This window comes from Acanthaster planci, linkage group LG12 (assembly GCF_054643075.1).
Source record: "Acanthaster planci isolate LZ-2023a linkage group LG12, COTS_SCS, whole genome shotgun sequence".
Lineage (NCBI taxonomy): Eukaryota > Metazoa > Echinodermata > Asteroidea > Valvatida > Acanthasteridae > Acanthaster > Acanthaster planci.
Window position 1 is genome coordinate 4,397,684 of NC_141788.1, and position 20,525 is coordinate 4,418,208.

Below are 20,525 nucleotides of genomic sequence, written 5' to 3' on the forward strand. Positions count from 1 at the left end.
CCAGCTACGAGAGACGAAATAATTGCAAAGGACAACCGAACAGACTATACGATCTCAATGAAAGCAAAATTTCTCGTGTTTCAAACTCGGAATTGAAGTCCATATTTCTGTAGCTCTTTGGAATAACATCTTTTGTATATATACGAAATTGAAGGGTCTTTCGCCATAATGTACCGTGGTACCAAATTAGATAAAGCTCAAATGACCAGGGAGCTTTTGTGATTGAGGTGTTAATCGAATAACAATCGATGATCTCAAATTCTCCCTACAATTACCGTACTTGGGATCGATGGCGCCTTTATTTTCATACCGGAAGAAATAATTCCTTTTCCCAAAATGTTTTTGGTAAAATGTATTGTAAAATCGGCTGTGGGGTCGCCCCTGAACTTAATTCATGTCACCTGCAGATTTCCTTTTCCTCAGGGATATTTTCACGCTCAGGACTCTCTTGGCGTTTCTGGCCGACACCTCTACCGTCACTGCTATTTTTGGGTCACTAAGTTAAGAAGCTTGTCACTAACGTGTCCCAAAGACTTTGGTACCCTCGGAATTCCAATGTAGGTCTCTCGGAGAAACAGTTTCATGTTGAGCCCAAACCAAGTAATAAACCGCCCCATTACTCCCCATAATTTCTTGGCTGTTAAGATGGGTAAATGGTCCGTGGTTTCACCAACAATCTCAATTGTCTGAATTGGGCACTTTTTAAAATAATGTTTGTCACGCCACGGAAAGGCTGAAAACCAGCCTGCTTTTTCAACCATGGATAAAATACATCGACCCGTGCAACAAAATGTATATCAAAACCACTTGCGTAATTTCGCTTTTAAGATCGGCATTTAATAATCCTTTTAGCAACTCTACAGATATTGTACAGGCACAGAGTTATCATTAATATACAAACCCTGTCACTTTTTGAACCTCACCTGGTCTAAAAATGACAGCCCTGCATCGTACAAATTATTACACCGTCCTCGTGAATAATTAATTTATCTCACGAACAGTCGCTCTTCTCGTGAACTAGTCTCAAGCCAATTACTTTAGTACAAATGAACAGCTAGCGTCTAAAATCGTCATATACACAACACTGTTTGATCCAAGATCCTACAGTCGGAAACATGCACATAAAAAGAAACATTAAATTTTCTTGTTCCAATAAGCAAAATAAACATTTTGATAACCCCAAATTTCATTCGACCATGGAAATTTACACATCTATCCAGTTCATACAGCACACCACTCATCGATTTAATCCAAAAATAAATATAGTTTACAATGTATTATTTCCATTCGAACAATACATGTGAAATTGTTCAGCACTTGACATCCACAAACAAGGATATTTTGATTTGTTTGCAAGGTCCACAGGCATTAACAGCGAAAGTCCGATCGTAAAAAGTTTAAATTACACCTAATAACAATTGCTGGGTTGGTCTTTTTAATCGTGTGTATATAGCAGTGTTACATATATCCGAGTTCATCACAAGTCCCTGCAAGTCCATCGCAAGTCATTCAGTCTTAAGCCAATTCCCAAGCTATTCAAATGAGCTGCGAAAAAAGCATTCTTTTGTCATTGTTCACCCTGTTATTTGTGACTGGCCTTGTGGAGGGACTTGCGACTGGACTTGTGAAAGGACTTGTAATGGACTCGAATACAACACTGGTAAATGTCACAAAGGATAGGGTTTACATAGCAAGTCAAACCATTTAACAACACAATCAGACAATAAAAATGATGGATGCTTACTCTAAAAAAAAAAACCACTTCAGTGTGATATCAAATTGATGACTTCCGTGATAAAAATAAAGTATCTTGGAAACAAATCCCGTGTACTCTACTACTGATAACTGATGAAAGAATTACCAAGAAATTGCTGGGGGTGAGCAGGAATGTTACCGGTTGAATAGTTTCCAACGCAGGCTACTTTTTAAACCCTAAACCAGGGGGGTGTATGTAAAATCATACAGAAATCGGAGGACTGAGGACCGTCAGGGTTAACAAATTACCATCTTAACCGATGTCGAAATTTCTCAAAACCTTAACCTCATAATCCAAGCAAGGCAGAAAAATGTAGCTGCTCACAGACGATGTTACGTGTGACGTCACGCGCAGTCGGCACTGTAGAGCAACACACCCGCCGTTTTTAGCAGTGCACCGGCGATATTTTGTAGTCCAAGTTTCACACAATGGGAGACCCAAGAGACACACATTCAGTGTTTAAAGATGAGCATCACACCGCCAAAACACACAATTTCAATGAAAGTCGTACTGTCCATGACCAATCCAGAAAGGTTTTATTTTTTGTGACATCAACTACATGTGCACGTTACAACATGAACTTATCAACTGCTCGATGTCAGATGCATGTATGTACTTATGTAAAGTGGTATGCATAGCAAAACAGAAAAATGCATCAAATACGGGAAACGGGAACTAGGTTACAAAAAAGCAAATGAAAAACCTTTTCATTTCTTACAGAAACTTCTAATGGCTCAAGACACGAAATTCATGCTTACCTGCGATACAGACATTAATTTTTTTCATTGCAATTTTTATACAGTTGTCCTTTATAGCATAAAACTTAGAAAACTTAACATACTTTCCATTACAATATAGTATATATACACATATAAAACATGTGAATCAAATATATAACTACTATAATTTCAATGATACATCAAATCATAAATTACTTCCATAAAAAGGATGTACACAGCCACCTAATACAGACTGTATCGTCATCAATGATTCATGTACACTTGGAACCTCTCTGTTGGCCCTTGAGGATTAACGGGGATACTTTCAATGGCTATTAACAGATGTCTATCTTGAAATACAAATGCTCGGGATTTGATTTAGGTGGTGAGTCACACTTTCAATTGATTTGCAGACACTTTCAATTGCTAAACGTTCGATGCTTTAGATAGGCACCTCAAGCGATGACACGGAGGGGATGGTTCGACATTCAAGAGTGTGAAAAATGAATGGCAACAGATGGATTACTGTGTCAAGCCCCCAGTTGTCAGAGCCCTCCGAATTCAGGAAGCACAGTGAAATAAAAGGTGCACGGTAGGAACGACGCCTGGAAAACAAGACCATGTGATCTGTGCATTCAGGTTTCGGATACTGGAGAGGGGTCAAAATATCTGTCGAAGAGCAATGCTGAAAATGTCCAAAGTACAACGCAAGGACTCCACCTCCAGGCTGATCTTGTAACTTTAAAAACTGTACATTTCCAGCATATCTGCATCAAGCTGTGCGTTCCAACACTCAAATCCTCTATGATCAAATCAAGACATGTGGTCACTAAGGAAGCTGTACAAATGCAACTCCTCACGCCTGACTGAGAGAGAGGCTAGGCCGACACTTAATGCTACTGGTGCCCTGCACCGGAGCACATGCAAAGACCCAACAGAGGTGGTAGCAATCTTGCAGGGCAGATGCTTTGCTCCACAGGGCAACCTCCTTTTTTGCATACACTGTGGAACAAAAGCACTGGCCCGCAAGATGGCAGCCATGCAAACCCTCTACAGATTGGCAAAACTACTTGTGCATACGAAACAGGACACGCAAGGTAGGTCATATCCCCATTACACGTAGCCGTAACCATTTCTGTGTGTAATTGCACCCCAGTGCCACGTATTTTGGCCTCACAAGCATATCCATGCATCATGTCAGCAAAATGTGGCATCGCTGCCAAGTTACCAATTGCTCTCTCTCTCGTCCACGCACATGACCGATAGCCTTGGCGCTTAGGCTCGACTCCTGCCGTACCACCTTAAGTTCAGGTCTACTTGGAGGACTCGGATGACTATAGGTACTCATCTTGACTATGGTGCTGACCTGGACTTAATTAACCCTTGTTCTCCATCAGGTTACCGATTGACAAGAAAATGTTGAAAAGGGAATGTGAAGCAGAATTTTCAAGGATTCAAGAGTGGGCCTTCACACAACATTACCTCTTCAAGTCATTCACAATGCCTGGAGTAAAGCCGCCAAATAAATCAACTGAAGGGGAGGGTTTTTCCATTTACCACATGTACAGAGGGTAACAATGGCTTCTCCCATCAGAACAACACATACACTGTACCTGTACCAGGAATTACGGGTTGGTAAGCTCACAATGCACGGCTGTTCATTGATTCAGTGAGGTCATTTCACTTGAGAGAGGCACAACACTTGACATGAAGCAACCAAACGATGGAAGCCATGTGCCCCTTCCCCCTGAAAGTTGAGAAACCCATGACCCGCTTTGCAACAATCAACCGTTCCTCGTTTTGCCCACCATCGACACACAAAGAATCTTCCAGAGCTACTTCTTGAGTTATTCCAAGCTGTGGATCAACCACGGAGAGCAATTTTACACAGAAATTAGCACTGAAGAGAATGTGTCTCAGGAAAAAGCACTGGAATTGCTGTGCAAGATGTATGCTGCTTAAGACACATCCTCAGCTGAGGTCCCATTTCTGCTGAGTGAAAATTGCTGGGCAGTATTTTGCAGCTCCAAGGCAGTTTTTGGAAGTTGGCCCTTGTGTGAGCAAGGGAATTGACTAAGCTCACTCTTTGGACCATGTGCAGATGCACTCTTCCACTGGTGACCGAAAAGAGAGACCTGCAGGACACTTGTGAAGACTAGACTGGTGTTCCTCTCGTAGTGTGCACCACATACGCCCGCTAACAAATTGCGAACGCCAAGTTGGCCCCACAGAACGATGTCTCTTTTTCACGCACAGAGCAAACTGCACAAGGAGCTCACAGCTCCTGTAGTCATGTCCCCCCAAAAAACAAACTGTGGCTTTGCTTGTTGAAGCCACCGGCCGTGGATACATGTACTTTCTACGAATGCATGTTTACTCCGAGCCCCAGCCAGATGAATTGGACACAGCTTATGATACCTGTTGCAGCATCCAGAACACAGCACAACTTCAGGTAATAATTAGATACGCAGGAACATGTGCCACTTTAAAGAACTCACCAACTAGAGCTACTCTAAAATCATTTGTGGAATTACCGCTACCATCTTCTGAATGGTCTTCTTGCCCTGTTCTCTAGCACTGTGGAGTCACCATCTTAAGACTTAACTGGAGCTCTTGTATTGAGCATTAATTTCAAAAATACCATATCTGATTTGGATAATTCCAAATACGTAGGCCTCCCATGTCAATTCTTCTGTATATACAAAAATATTTTGCTTTTTATTCTCTGCCAAGTAATCCTACTTCTCGTCAATTCATTGCATCTATTTACACAAGTAGTACAGATGTACAAGTTTATAATATTAAATTAGACTGTTCATCTACAATTGTATTTTTCTTGATGCAATTTCAGAATCTTCATATTTTAAGTATTTTGCAGGCTCCACTGATATGTCTCATATATTAAAAAACAAAATAAACCTTTTGAAGAATGACATTATTGATTTAAAAAAATCCTGGTTGAGGCATGTTGTGATAATGGTGTGGCCTTTTGTTTGTAGAGTATTTGAGACACTGGAAATTGTTACACGACTAAATGAAAGTATACGGCTCCACAATGAAAGTTTCCTGGGGGAAAGGGTAATATGTTTCAATGAGTCGTACAAGAATTACAGATTTGGGCGGCTTTGAAACTGTTTCCCTTCTGAAAATGTAAATCTTCTTGTGGTAAATGGGTGACTGGTGTAGTAATTAAAATTTACTTGCAAGTGGGAAATTTCAAGTTACCAACTTTCAGTGAATATCATCTTTTTTTTTTTTTGTTTAAGATTATGATTGCAGAAGTGCCACCTAAATTCAGCTGTGGTGGAATGTGGACACTCATTATTAAGGACCAACTACATGTATGATGTAATACCCCCTTCCCCCCCCCCCAAAAAAGGAATCAGCCAAAATTTAGAGTAACACCCGATAAAACACACAGCCCTGCGGTATTTTTGATCGATTTTGGCCTATGGAGGGCAGCTGCTAACTGGACACGGCGCATGTTCATACTGTGTTTAAATATGACAAAGCAGTAAGGTTAAGGATATCACGAGGACCAGTTGAATTTTCACATTTTTCCGCTCTGTATTGGCATTGGCTTCTCTTTCCTCATACATCCGATGACAAAAATCCAAAAATAATCCAGTTTGCCTTCTTTTTAAGCGCAATGCCAACTTTTTCACATCCTTTTGCAGAAATGACTTCGCCTTCCCATAAGTGCCACATCTGACTAGATTTTACATTTGAGTTTTCTAACTCTTAAAAAAAGGTACATGTACCTCTAAGACACTATTTAGAACAAGACAACAATTCTACTGCTACTCAGAGGAAGAGTGGAGATGGCCACACGATGATTGAGGTTTGGATACCTCTGCTTGGAAGTCGTGTTGGCCATCTTGGAAATTCAAGTCTTCTCAAGGCAGTTGTGAAGTAGGCGCATTTACTTCGATGTTAGCTCTCCGACAAGTATTTACCTGCAACGACAGACATAAATTCACGCTGTTAATGGATGTCTGGCCAAGAGTCTTTGTGACATTATGAAACTCGTAAGTGCGGCCTGAAGTAAGTTCCTAAGGGGAAGAAAGCATAGATGCACTTACTGAAAATTTAACCTTAAGAGGGCTGTTTCTAAAGCATCACTTTCCTGTGAAATGATCAGTGGAAGACCTTAAGGTTTTGGGCACCCTGAATAAAGAATTTGACAACCTGCACCAACAGTGTGTCCAAATATTACAAAGCATGTGTGACACGCCAATCTACAAAAATGTCACGGTAAGGCAACCAGACAGGCCATGAAATGGAGGAAAAATATATGGGGGGGACCTTCTCAAATCTTCTGAAGAAGGCCAACTGTCCTATCATACCTGTGGCGAATCGCTTCTTGACCAGTGATAGCCTGTAGGACGTGGTCAGCAGCTCAATGTCCAGAGAAGATAACGTCGTCCCGTCACTGCTAAACTGCACTGCCAAGGTGGCTGGCTTGCTGGGGCCTTCCGTCAGCTCAAACTTGGCACGGATGGAGCCGGACAGCCCGCTTTCACTGTTGGGGGATATGTCGCCGATCTTCCACAGCGCTCGTTTGCTTTCCGCTGACCTGTGGAATTATTTTGGAAAAGACTAGTCACTGAGCAAGCCTGGGGGTTAGTGCAAACTCATTTGAGAGGTGGATATTGAACTGTTGATGCTGAAAATGTACCAAATGAGGAAGTCATTTGGGAAGACGAGTTGACCATCAATCTTGGGGTTCTGTGCTAGCCTACTTCAAGAGGAATGCTTAACTGCACACACAGTAAACATTGCTGATGTTCACATGTTGAGACTTTGATGACTGTACACAGATAAAGTGAGTAACTTGGAAAGGGGGATCCAGGGCCAATGTGGATCTGCACCGCTTTGTGGCCATTCGGATGAGGCTAAATCTGGGGGCTTTTAATTATTTTGGGAAGAAAGCGCATTGAAATAGTCTAAAAAGTTGATTCTTGTTAACTTTGCATTTAAAAAAGAGACCCATGGCCCCCTTTGAACCTTCCCACATGTGAAGTAACCAGTTGTTGCTTCACAGTTTGAAAAGTTTACTCTTTTTGCCTGCAGGAGGATGAAGACAGGCTTGACATCTCCAAACTTACCAGGTAGCAGCTGGCTTGGACTGCATGACCGTCACTCCACCGTCGACAGGGACAATCAACGTGACGTTGCTGAGTGGCACGGCCTGGTCCACGGCCGACGAGTTGTAGGCGTAGTCTATCCGTACGTCGGTGGTGCTGGGCTCGCACTTCCAGTAGCTGATGAGGTGGAGCGGGGTGGACCGGCCTTCGGGCTCAACTTTGACCTGCAGTTTAAAGGGGAAAGAGGGGGTTTGAAAAATGGAATCCATAGTGTCGAGGCCCAATATGGACAGAATGAACTGACAGAAACTGAACTTTACTTTTTTTTCTTGTTGTGGACCTGCCGAGCAAGCATATTTGCTTAGCATGAGAAAGATCTGTTTGGTGACAATGGGTTACAAAACCAAATTTCATGTGAGGTTCATTCCTCATGACAGGTCCCCACCGGCATTTTGAAGCTACGCAAGAAAACGTGCAATAGTTTCTGTTTCTACAAAGCAGCATTACGACACTGGGTCCAGCGAGTCTGTGGGTACACAACTTGACAAATGGGTGCCCAGCCTCCTTGCTTTGAGTTGGGGTCAGACTTTGTCATGCTGGCATGCTAAACAGCCCGATTTGTTTCTGGCTTTTTAGTAGAGGGGTGTTACAACAGATACAACACATGCAAACTGTCCCCTAAAGTGATCTATGCCCACTGCACGGTATGCGAAGCTCATTTCACGAACTGAAATCGAATTGTTTTCTGGTTACTGCTTCACACAACAGTTTCTCTGACAAATGTTTCTCACGTGTTAATTTTGTTGCACTCCTTTTTTTTCGTAACACAAGGTGCTTTGGAATGTGAGCCAGAAAACAGACTGGGACAATGACAGCAGGCCTAAATGCTTAACCAAAAATTATTATACAGGGCTAGTGCAACCACACATTGACTATGGATGTATTGTCTGGGGCAACTGTAGGAAAGAATTATTACTTAAAATCCATGTAATGATGAAATGATATGCCAGAAGTATACTAGATGTCAGGGATGCCAGGCAGAGCTGTACAGTCCAACTTTTTAAAGAACTTGGCTGGTTACCTACTGATATTAGAGTTGCAAATGTTCAATATTGTCCATGATACTGCCCCTTCATATTTGAAGGACTTGTTTATACCGGTCAACAGGGTTCATACTCACCACACAAGAAACAACCAGGCTAACACTTTTTATACACCAAGATGTGTCAACTGTGGGTCAGAGATCATTCAGCTACAGGGGTGCTACAATTTGGAACAAGCTGGGTGGGGAGCTTAAGGCCATTACGAATGTTGAAACATTTATGCAGAGGCTACTCCAGTGGCTGAAACAAAATCTACACAAGTGTGATTCTTTCGCCAGTGACCGTAATTTTTATATGGATATACCTTTTCAGATGTATATGTACATATGTACTTTTAAAATCTTGAATACATTCCTGAGGTTGGTTTTCATTGAGTGTTGACAGCAGGATTTGTTAGAGCTGGGGGGGGGTGTTTCCACATTCCCCCTTTTCTTTCTATCACACTTTTATTTCTTTTTAATTATCTGATCTTTCTGTATTACATTGTGAAAAGTGTTATGATGCTTTCAATACTCCACGGTGTAATTTTCCTAATGGTCTTTCTGTATTACATTGTGATACATGTTGTGATGTTTTCAATATTCCATGGTGTAATTTTTCCTAATGCTGCATATACACTGGACTATTTCTACAGTTACTGTGCTGTATGTTTTAAACAGTATACCACTGCTTGCGGCATTCAGCGCCTGTGGATTATCAGTGGGGACTAAAGTGCTCCAGCACCATGCTCCATGTTAATCTGGCTGCATTTGAAAAGGAACAAAGGAAATTACGCAAAACTGCACAATCTGGGCTCTCTTTACTTGGCGGCAGGCCTGGCTGCAATATTTGGTGTCAATGGAGGTTGCCACCAGACAGTCATTGATGTGGGTGTAAACGGCCGGTAAATGAAGTTATGAAGTTTTGAAGAATTTAGAAAATGGAAAATCTTGAAAATCACCCAGGTAAAAATTCTGAAATTTGGCTGCACTACTCTGAATCTGGGAGTCGTGGGGGGAGGGGGGATTCCTACCTGATATTTGAGGATGTCTACGTTAAAGTAGGATGCAGCTACATTCTTCTCGGCCTGTCTCTTTAGCAACGTTACAAGGTTACTCATGTTAAAGGAATAGGCTTGACTATCGGATGTAGTTTGGGAAGAGTCACTGTGGAAGGAAAGTGGGAGAGTTCCATTCAGTACGGTGTCCATATTGGCTATGAAATTCAGTCAGAAAACTTGATGGTTTGTTAACTGAGGTAACAAATTGGTTGAACTTGATGAAACTGATGGAAGTTTTAATAAATAACATCTGCATAAGTACATTATTACTGAAAGCATTGGTAAATCTAACAATTTTTCAAACTGACTGAATAACTGGTTTCTAGCAAGGCATTTACTTCAGATATTTAATCAGGAAACATCAACATGTTGCGTTACTTTCATTGAGATCAGCTTCCTCACGTTCCACATGCTAATTCCAAATGTGACTGGGCCAGATTAAATAAAACAGAATTGGTCTAACACTGTCCTCTTTGGACTTGGGTCGCTTGTTCTCACTTGGGCAGACCTTCTTACTTGGTTATGAGCTGTTTGTTGGGTAGCACCTGTTCCAGCCGGTCCGAATTCTTGACTTTGAAGCTGAGTACTGCAGGCGAAGGGTTACTGGTCAGGGCCTGGATAATGCCTGCCGGGAATGACAGCATCAGATCGCCAGTGATCTTCACCATACACCTGGACAATGGCGGGAAAAAGGAAGAAATTGGAAAAATGAGTTGAATCGTGGAGGGCTAGGGTCACTCAAGTGGCTGCAAATAACAGCAGTCAAGTCTCCTAAAATGTTCTTCACTTGTTGCAAGGATTGTAGCTCTTCAGGGTTTGGAAAGTGGTTCATTCCATGAGGGTGGGGCACAATTTGTGACAGTGTCCTTGTTACTTGGATAGCTTTTACCACCTGTCATGACCTGTAGAGTAGGTCATTTACTCTGTAAAAATAATACACACCTCTGTATTCAGCCTTGCAATATGTATAATTTGGAATCCACATGCAGGGAAATAGCTGTTCATTTTTACGGTACACATGTAACAAGGACACCTTCAAAATTGTGCCCCAACCTCATGGAAAGACCCAAGTACAAGTTGAAAGCACAGAAGACACACCCTCCAGTTAGAATTTTAAATGAGACTGCATCAATCCTAAAATACACATTTTTACAAGTGCCAGCAAAGAATAAGGAATACATTTATCTGCTGTAATTGTCTAGGCTATCAATATCTTACTTAGACTGATCTGTTCCTTTGAAGTAGGCATTGACCGACTCGGTGAAGGCAGCAGCTATGGGAATTGTGTCAGACATGCCCAACGTCAGGGGGCTGGGCCCTCGTGAGGTACCAGAGACATAAGACGCATTGAAGGATGAGTTGGTTAACGATGAGGAACTGTCTTGCCTGAACATGTTGGGGGTTTCGCTTCGGGGAACTGGGGACTGGAGAGAGAAATGGGAAGCAGCAATAGTTCAAAGGTTAAAAAGACAGAAAATGCTTCACATCTAATTTTTTTCTCTTCTTTCTTTATGCAGTTCCTGTTTGCTTAGCTGAAACCAGTCAGAAATTCCGATATAAAATCTGCTGAAAGTGTGCACTAGGGGATGAGGCAAAAGGGGCCATGCCCAATCTCCCCCCCAACAAAAAAGCAAAGGGGGAAATTTGTGTTTTTGAAATATGAGAGGAGAAAATGTCAATTTGAGGGGATCTACTTCATTTCCCTTCTGTCTTAAAAATGTAAAAGTCCAACAAAGTTAACCTCACCCCTCAGGAAGGCAATAAAAAATCAGATTCCCCCTCGAAAAAAAAAAAAAAATTGGCTCTGGACCTATCCTTGAAAGCACAAGAATCTCCACAGTGGTATGTCAAAACCGTTCCAGCAGTCGCCTTCAGACAGGTGCCTATCAATAAAGGTGGGCTTCTTGTGTCATTTTTGTCTTGAACTATTTAATTTTGCTCACATTCACAACAGCCAGTGCTTAGCTCTTACACAACCAGGACTAAGCACAACAAATCTTCACTATGCAGAAACAACCACCTTACCTGCACTCCACTCCACGGTCGATTGGTTGACCTAGGGGGCGGTGTTGGCGCAGTGGGGCCCCCTGTGGGGGTGGTTGAGGTGGCTGGTAACCCACCCATGCTGTGCCTCTGTTTGATGGGCAATGCTGGGGGTAGACTGTCGCTTGTCGTGGTCGGGCTGTGCAGCAGGTCTGCAGCTGAGGGTTGTCAGAACAAGACCATTCAATCTACTTTTTTCTGGCTGCTCTTCTCTGGATATTATTAATGGATTGGCACGTGATAGGGTGAAGCAGATGATGTATTAAACAAGCGAGCATATCCACTCCATGGACTGTCTGTTGAGAAGGCTAAACAAGTGTGGCGAGTTTGAGCGACAACCACTTGTCAACCACTGGTTGATTTTGCCTGGAAACCAAGATATATTTGGTGCATGGGTTACCAGGGAAACTCAAGCCGTGGTACAACACAGGTGGTCACGGCTGGAACTTGCCCATAGCTGGTGACTTGACTTGGCACTGGATGACTTACGGTGCAGAGGCATCAATACCTGCGATGGACTCAACTACAACACTGTTAATAAAGTTATTGTCAGGTACTAATTCTCCTCAGTTAAGTCAGCAAGAGCATGATATGTACCTGCAGGCGCAACAGAGCAGATTTAAAAAACCTTTCAAGCTAGAGAGGACTAATGTGCTTTAAGCTTTACTTTAAGCTGATGGTAATTTTTCCAATTATTGATCGAGTCTTTAAGACTAGGCTGCAATACTTTCCACTGCTGAAACTCAGAGCCCCGGACAGATAGAAACTCTCCTCCTGTGTCATTCTGTGTTCAAATGTGGGCTCGGAACAAGAGTGTAGAGGCCTAACCCTTACACTCACACCTACGGCATTAGGAAAATACTCAAGTACTCTTTGACCAAAAATTGTTCTTATATCTGCCTGATGGACATAGAGTCTTCCAATTTCAACAGCTGTTTGTCCTTTTTTGTTGGGGGCAGGGTAATACTTGCAGCCGCATAGCTGAATAACAGGGGATGCAGCTACAATGTGGTCTAACGGAGGGCATGCGCAGGCACCCCAGGCAGCCAACGAGTGACCCATATTTGACCATGGAACACGCCCCCCCAAAATCTCAGGTGTTGAGTTTGAGGAAAATGGAGCACTCAGAGAAAACCCTAATGGCACAGGAGAGAATAAGCAAACACCACAAATGAAAGGCCGGGAATCGAACCCCGGGGTCACAGTGGTGAGAGGCAAGCCCTCTGAGCACAAGTCACCTGTGCCACCTACACATTTGCATTGTAGTACAAATGATGAAGAATGATTGGCAGAGCTTGTAGCAATGATGATTCAACTGACTGGAAGTCTTAGGCCGTGTCCGAAACAGGCTTCCAGAGTTACGGCTAGGTCTACTGTCTACGCATCTCCACGCATTTCTAATGGAGTGAAGACCTAGACCTAGCACTAGACAAGAGAGTCGGATGCAGCCTTATACCGGTACCTGTCAAGTTTTGTGCTTAGCTATGGCATGACCTGACCACACGTCTTTGACATTAGGGCATCTCTTCAGGATCAGACTGGTTATCTGTGTTCGTCGCTATTCCTACAGGTTCTAAGATCATGTAAATATTTGGTTGCTGATTGCGGTAATTGTTAGGCTCTAGTTAAGGGCAATCATTTTTGAACATGAAATTACCTTGTTATGAATTTTGCACAGATGAGAAAAATATGTGAGGTCATGCATTGATAATGAGGTCACACATGATTCTTTTTGCTGCAATAATAAATGGATAAGGTAAAAAAGTATGGAGTAATGCCAGAAGTACATGTTGATAAGTGGTGTAGCAAGTCTGTGAAGCAATGACAGTGCGGCGATAAATGCTGAAAAGAGAGAAAACAAAATCCGCCCTGAAACTTTGTCGGCGTGAGGTTACCAGTTTTGGCTCGGATGCGCGGCTTCAGAATCGGCTTAATGGTCAGACTGCCAGGGACGGGGTTGGACTCGACCCTGGGTCGACTCTCACTGACAAGGCCCACCAGGGGCTTTACCGCTGCCCACATTGACAGGCCTAGGTGATCAGACGAGACACGGATGGGTGAGACCAGGACAGGTGACCAGAGTGGGAAACCAAGAGAATAAAGACGTGGGTTAATAGGTGTGTGGGTTAAAAAGGGATATGACTGCTGACTTAATGACATTAATACATGTATTTACATATAACATGAACAAGGCATAAGACGACATGGTTCTAGAGGACATAAAAGTTTTGAAAGGACACAAGAACATTTGTTTCTGCAGAGTCAGTTTTAGGAAGAACATCAATATTAGGAAAAACAAAAAATATGATTCAGAGAACCTGCAACCATCCAGAACACTGCTGTATAAAGCCACTCTTGCGTGTACACACTGAAGACGTCTTTGCTCAGTGAGTGCTAGTCAGAAGTAATACTTTTTGGGGCATATGGCTAGGGATCACACCAAACGTCAGGCCACTACACAACACTAGTAATGCGACATATCTCAGAAAAACAGCCGTTAAGGATCACTGGTCCTTAATACTGTTTGTCAGTTTCCTGTTTGTTGGCAGCGAATGCCACTGACATCTGCTGCTGTATTTCTTCAAAATAAACCAAGTTGATTGGGCCACTGTTCTCCCTAAGCAAGGCCATTGGCTGTGTATGGTTCCTCAACAGCCAAGCACGTAGACATGTGTGAAGTTTGAGTCAGGTACGCTGGAAACCCTTCATTCAGGCAGGGTATGAGTACACACTGGGAAATGGGCTACAGTTAATGTACAAGGTAGTGAAATACTGCGCTCAATTTTACATTTACTTTTGGACACTGCAAAATCTATCCTTACTCTATCATTAAAAAACGTCACAAAAGGTGTGACTGTAGTGTGAACGAACATAGACCAGTAATTATCCGGGTTGTCTAATCAGGTCTTGGATTCAACAAAAACGAACAGAAAAAAAAAAAAAAACCTGAAATAAGAACCTGTTGCAAAGTCCTTGCTGGCCGGGGGACCTCAACACATGATATTTTAATGTCAGAGGAACTGGCATTTGCCTGTCAACAAAATCTTTCTCCAAGGCATCCCAGCAGAATCATTCTCACAGACAAAAACTCGGCTTTATTCTGCTAGGATCAAAATGCCAGACTCACTCGATTTAAGCAACAATCAGAAGAAACCTATGAATGCACAACGACAAGGATAAAAGCTGGCTTAACAGGTCAGAAAAGGAAATCAATTAAGGCACACATTTTTCTTTCGGTTATTTCTTACATTCAGTGAGACTGGCATTTTTGAGCCTGACAGAACTTTTATCCGAGGAGAAAGTCAACATGAATTAAAAAAAACCTGGAGACCTACATGTGATCAAACAGTTGGACACAGGAAATTCAAACCAACAGGGCATCCTTTTCTGGTTGTTTGTTTGCCTTTCAACACAGTGATTTATAGTGTTCTAAAATCCAAACCATTCAAGAAAATGGCAGTGGGTTCCTAAGTACATCTGTCCACCTTTTTCCCAGAAAAAAAAAACCAAGGAAACTGTGTGAGCACTTTTTATCATGACACTGTGTTGCCTTTAAAATTGTAAGATTTTTTTTTCAATGACAATACCTCTTCCATTTTTAAAAAGCATCTGTTGGTCAAAACATTTAATTTGTGATTACTTTATTGCTTTACTCCCAAAAGGTGGAAGAGAACTACTGATCAAAAACAAAATCACTGTCGGTTTAAATGAGCTAAGAAACTCCAAGAATTACTGACAAGAGGAAACAAATCCTCTACACCGAGAGTTGTGAGTGAATAAACAGAGTCTCTGGTACCATTTTTTTCCTGTGGAATCGTACAAGTTTTCAAGAGGTACAATGTAATTACTGAAGGGCTGAGGTTTCCTTACCATCTGTGGAGCTGGGTGTGGTGGCAGAGCTGGTGTTGTTGGTTGGCGACATCAGGTCAGAGGTTGGAGAGGAGGTCGAAAGGAAATCTAGGTCCAGCAGGTTGCCACTGGATTGGGCACTTTGGAAGTAAATGGATATATACTCATGCTAATGAGGTGGGCATCTTTAGAAGAAATAACAATTGGTTTCTTTTCAAAAGGAAAAAATGAAACTTAAAAAATTCCTACTTTTCCCAAGGGCAAATCAAATATAAAAAATTGCGTATTATAAAAAATGAAACTCATGTCCACGAAGAAATTCTGACTTGATTTCTGGAGAAACTTCTGCGGCAAACTTTCACTTTTACCTACAATGGCCAACAAAAATCAGCACAAAACATTTTCGGGGGGGGGGGGAGAAGAAGTACACGCATAGCCCATAAAATATTCAGGTCTGCTCTTGCTGGCAGGGGAAACTGAAATGAAAGCTGAAAGGAAACAGCCGCAACAATAACTTTTCACAAGGGAGGCCATAAAATAAAATGGTTCATTTCACAAGGAACACCATTACATCTCACAAAACTAAAGATAACAATCATTCGATGGAAATTATGCACTGCATGAGACATAAAGCTACCGTATGAAAGCTGTTTTTTAGTACGGACACAAAACTTAAATTCCTGTTACACTCTGAATTTTTTTTTACAATCTAACAGTACTCTAACTTGCCATGTGTTACTGCCACTAGTACAGTTCCTATTTGTTTGCTTAAGACACACACTGGAAACATCATTCAGTTTGATGATACAAATTGCTCAATGTTTGGAAGGTTTCAAGAATGAAGGAGGAGACACGTGAGATCAAAGGCAGCATTCTGTAGTGTGAACCTTTGCTGATGAAATACAAATCAAAGGATCCACGGGCAGAATAACTTGTCACGATGCAGTTAAAAATGAGACAGTCACGATGCACCTTGCATACTACATGATTGCAGTATCAGGTCAACGTAAGGCAAATGCAGTATGTCTCTTCTATGTCACTGGTTTCCCAGAAACACAAAAATGCCAGGGTTAACATGGGTGGGGGGGGCTAAAGAGAAAAAGGGAGGCTGTTCAAGAATTGCAAATTCAAATCAAAACCACGATGCTGGGCAAGTGAGGCATGCTAAAAAAAAAAAAGAAGAAAAAACAATGGGCAATTTGATGTTATTCTAGGGCCACAGTACGCAGAGAACAAGACGAGACCAACTTCACATGCCCCATGTACAACGGATGCAAATGGCTCCCACCTCCGTCGCGCAAAGCTCTCCCTGGAAGATAAGACGCGGGCATAATGGGTGGGCGAGGCCCCGTAGCTGGCATAAAGAGAGTCAGGGAAAGGCTTAGTCATACAGCTAGTGTCAGACACACTGATGGATGGACTGATAGACACACTGATACAGGTAGAGAAAGAGAAAGAGAGAAAGAGAGGGGAAGGGACAAAGCACAGCAACAGCATGTTATAAAGTCAACAGACACCAGGTAGTGACGTCAAGTACATTTGTGAACACAGATGTAGACTTTGCAAACAAGTTAAAATCACAGGTGGTCAATACAGACTTGGGTTGACCGACAACGGATTCTGCGCTTGACTGTATGTACACTGACTGAAGGAAAATACATGAATACGGCAGAGTAAGATTGACAAATTCTTCAGTGCCATTTCTGTTGTGAACCATGCTGGGAGGCATCTCCTCTGTGAAGGAGCTGCAGATTTGTGCACATTCAACTGAAAAGTTGACCCCATGCGCTTGCTCTTGTGGGCTTGCCATTAGCTAAACAGTGTTGCCTACATATCCTCTACACAGTCCACAGAAGGTAAACACTGAAGTTTATTTGGTCACATGAAACTCCTGGACAAGAGGCTTCAGGAGTCTGTACGCATAAAGGGAAGATTTGAACACTAGCAGAAACATAACATATTCAGGTTAGTGTAGCATCCCACTGGAATAGAGGCAACAGAACTAACAACCAAAATTAAGGGCAAGTTTCCAAGACCAACAGAAAAGTGAAAAGTCAAAATTAGTTTCCCATCTCACTGAAACAACGGCTACAGACAGACAAACGTAGAGGCGACAAATCTCAACAAAGCATTATACAAACTGGATTTAAAAAAATGGGTTTTGGGTTTGACAAAGCCAACTTATTTGCAAGTGCTTTACAAGCGGAACCACATAGGAGATTGCCAAGAAGAATTCACATGAAAAAGAATACGGACTGGAAGACTAGTCTCTTTGACAGATGGACAGATCACAATCTTAATTTATCGAGGTCATATCCACAAGACAAACTACAAAGAATCTTTATGATGCCAAGTTATAACAAAGATGCTCTACTTGTGAGTTACTTACCTGCTACGTAAAACTGTTTGATTTCTTCTCTTCAAATCACCATCTGAGGGGAAAACGCAAAAACAAAGAAAATCACAGTTAGTCTTTTATAAAAATTAGATCAGGTACATATATGATAAATGGATGGCTCCTTGTGCGGTTACTAATTATTGTGCAGTGATTGGAACCAAAGTGAACCCTCAACTTAAGCTAAAACCCAGCTGTGGATTGTCGATGGATCGCTTTTTTACATGCAAGCAAGAACATTCTCCCTTAAGGAAAACTGCAGTTGTCACAGTTCTTTTAAACATCCTTCAGAGGAGAAACAAGAGGACTTCCACAAGCAATTTGTGACCAATGAATGCGGACAGTGTGCCAATGTGAAATATTTTTTAATAGGTGAAAAGAATACTTACTTGATTTATCTTTTCTCATCTGTAAAGGAAAAAAAATCACAAATTATCTTATGGCATTTATAAAAGCAACTTATGCATCTATTTTGAGCATTACATATGATAAATCCCTAATATATTTCAACATAGCAACGTGACTGAAAAAACCAAGGCCAACGGACATCAACAAATGTTGTCAGACTACACAACACAAACGACTGTGAGCCACTCTTTTGTGTACCTGCCTAAAAAAGCACTTGATGAATTACCAAGAACGTTTGTGGAGTCAACCAAAGTATTTTTACAGAGTACTCGGTGAAGCTCTGAACAATATCAGAGTCATCAAGGACGTGCACGACGTGAACTCCAATGGCTCATACTTATATCTGTCATCTTTTTGAGTATTCTATGATCAAAGTGACTTTTTTCCTGATTGCGACCACTTCCAATGGGTGGGGTTCCACTTACAATGGGCGGGGATAGCGTCAGCCCTCCGAGAGACTTCTTGATCTCGTCGACGGATGCTGCGTTGGGGCCGCTGTTGGAGTCGGATACGACGGCCGGCTTGATCTCCACGTGGATCTTCCTTGTCCGGTCTTCACTGTCCGAGTCGGTGTCTGAGCCCGAGTAGAAACTGTCCCGCGTGGGAGCCTCATGTGCAAGACAGAGGTCAAGGACAAAGGACGGATGTATCTGAGGAAGTGCTCAAGCTGAAAGACTTCACGCATCTCACATTTTCATAGAGCTGCTTCGCAGATAATCTTGCTTAGGAAATTTACATGATCAGCAAAGTCCAATCTAGTCTATGATTTTTGGGCTGGAAACCTGGTTTTTGGTGAACAAATGATTTTGGTGGTAAGCAAATTTTCAAATATGGCAGCTCTGTGAAATTGTACCCAACATTCAAAGGATATTTGGCAAAACCTCTTGTGGCCGGATGCTGAATCCTTCTTCGTCAACCTGTGGGCTCTGTCGGGTGAAACAGGTGGAAATACCAAACCCAAACAGTCAGTTGCACTGACAACAATAAAGCATGCCAGTTATGACTGTCAGGTTACCAATGTAATGGTTATAACGCATGCACATGTACACGTACCGGTAGGCCATTGTGACAACCTATTCATTCTTTCCACTGATGCAACACTGCCAACTTCTCCCCCCCCTATGAGCATGTCTGTCTTCAGTTCCCATTCAAACACTGTAACCCCCAAAGCAAGGAATGACTGAAAAGAACTATATAATGTAGGTTTCTACATTCACAGCTAGGCCACCAAGTTCCAACAGTCCAAACTTGTGTGAGATACATTGCCATCACTGTCTATCCTCGGGAAAGATAAATATGGTGCTAGTCATTCAATAAGAACAGACACATCGAAACACAATAGAAGCTGACCAAAGTTATACGTTATTGCTATACAGGTGTTTGGGCTGTATGGGCTACAGCTGGCTAAATTTCTGTTTGTTGCTTACAGCCATTCAAACTAGCGTGAGAATGTGTCATCCATTTGATCTCACGAAAAGGCTGCACTGTGCTATTTACATGTACAATGCTAGCAGGAAGCCCACACTAAGCACTAACACGCATGCGAAGTTGAGCTCTATGCTGCAAAATTCCAACAAACTACAAGTCTAAGGGCAGGTTCATACTCACTGCGTTTGCACACACGCAGCGCGTAATGTCCACGCCGCATTTGACGTTCATACTTTTACGTTTCCTCAAGTCTCGGCCGCGTGTGAGTATCTGACAAAAGTTTTAAAAATCTAATTTGTCCGAATATGCATACATTTGGGTGCGTTACGCACTGTCCAGTATTTTCACAAACTGTGCACATGGGTGAGCATTTTCATTACGCACTGCACTTTGGTTCACGCACTACAGACACCCCCAAATAGCCCTTCACGCTGCATACACAGTGAATACCCAGTGAGTGTGAACCGGCCTTAACAATGCATTTCTTGGTTGCTCACACACTGCATGGTTACATGTCCATGAACCAATGACAGCGTAGATGTGTGCTGATAATATATGAGTAATTCCAGAAATGAGGGGTCCAAAAGTGTGACATTTTCCTGTCCCTGTTACACCTGACCTTTGTTATTTGACATTGAAATATCACTGGAATTGTTTTCAAACTATCACTATTTCTTTGGCAGGGAATTTGCTTTAAT

The 20,525-nt window shown here is 42.1% G+C and overlaps 1 protein-coding gene across 13 annotated transcripts in view; it reads right to left on the reverse strand.

The window, feature by feature from the left end:
- Window positions 1–812: 812 nt before the first annotated feature.
- The window catches only part of fcho2 (FCH and mu domain containing endocytic adaptor 2), a 45,947-nt gene continuing 26,234 nt past the window's right edge, over window positions 813–20,525 (reverse strand). For 7 of the 13 annotated variants that reach the window (XM_087144030.1, XM_087144029.1, XM_087144028.1 and 4 more), the window contains 14 exons: window positions 19,269–19,325; window positions 18,825–19,010; window positions 18,381–18,399; window positions 17,986–18,028; window positions 16,885–17,028; window positions 15,618–15,736; window positions 13,643–13,777; window positions 11,730–11,905; window positions 10,923–11,128; window positions 10,221–10,376; window positions 9,678–9,810; window positions 7,584–7,786; window positions 6,822–7,051; window positions 813–6,431 (listed from right to left, as the gene is read on the reverse strand). In XM_087144030.1, coding sequence (XP_087000156.1) covers window positions 6,409–6,431; window positions 6,822–7,051; window positions 7,584–7,786; window positions 9,678–9,810; window positions 10,221–10,376; window positions 10,923–11,128; window positions 11,730–11,905; window positions 13,643–13,777; window positions 15,618–15,736; window positions 16,885–17,028; window positions 17,986–18,028; window positions 18,381–18,399; window positions 18,825–19,010; window positions 19,269–19,325 — 1,830 coding nt within the window. In that variant the 3' untranslated portion in view covers window positions 813–6,408. The remainder of the gene's footprint in view (window positions 6,432–6,821; window positions 7,052–7,583; window positions 7,787–9,677; window positions 9,811–10,220; window positions 10,377–10,922; window positions 11,129–11,729; window positions 11,906–13,642; window positions 13,778–15,617; window positions 15,737–16,884; window positions 17,029–17,985; window positions 18,029–18,380; window positions 18,400–18,824; window positions 19,011–19,268; window positions 19,326–20,525) is intronic. The other 6 variants (XM_087144034.1, XM_087144041.1, XM_087144039.1 and 3 more) reach the window with 4 other exon arrangements.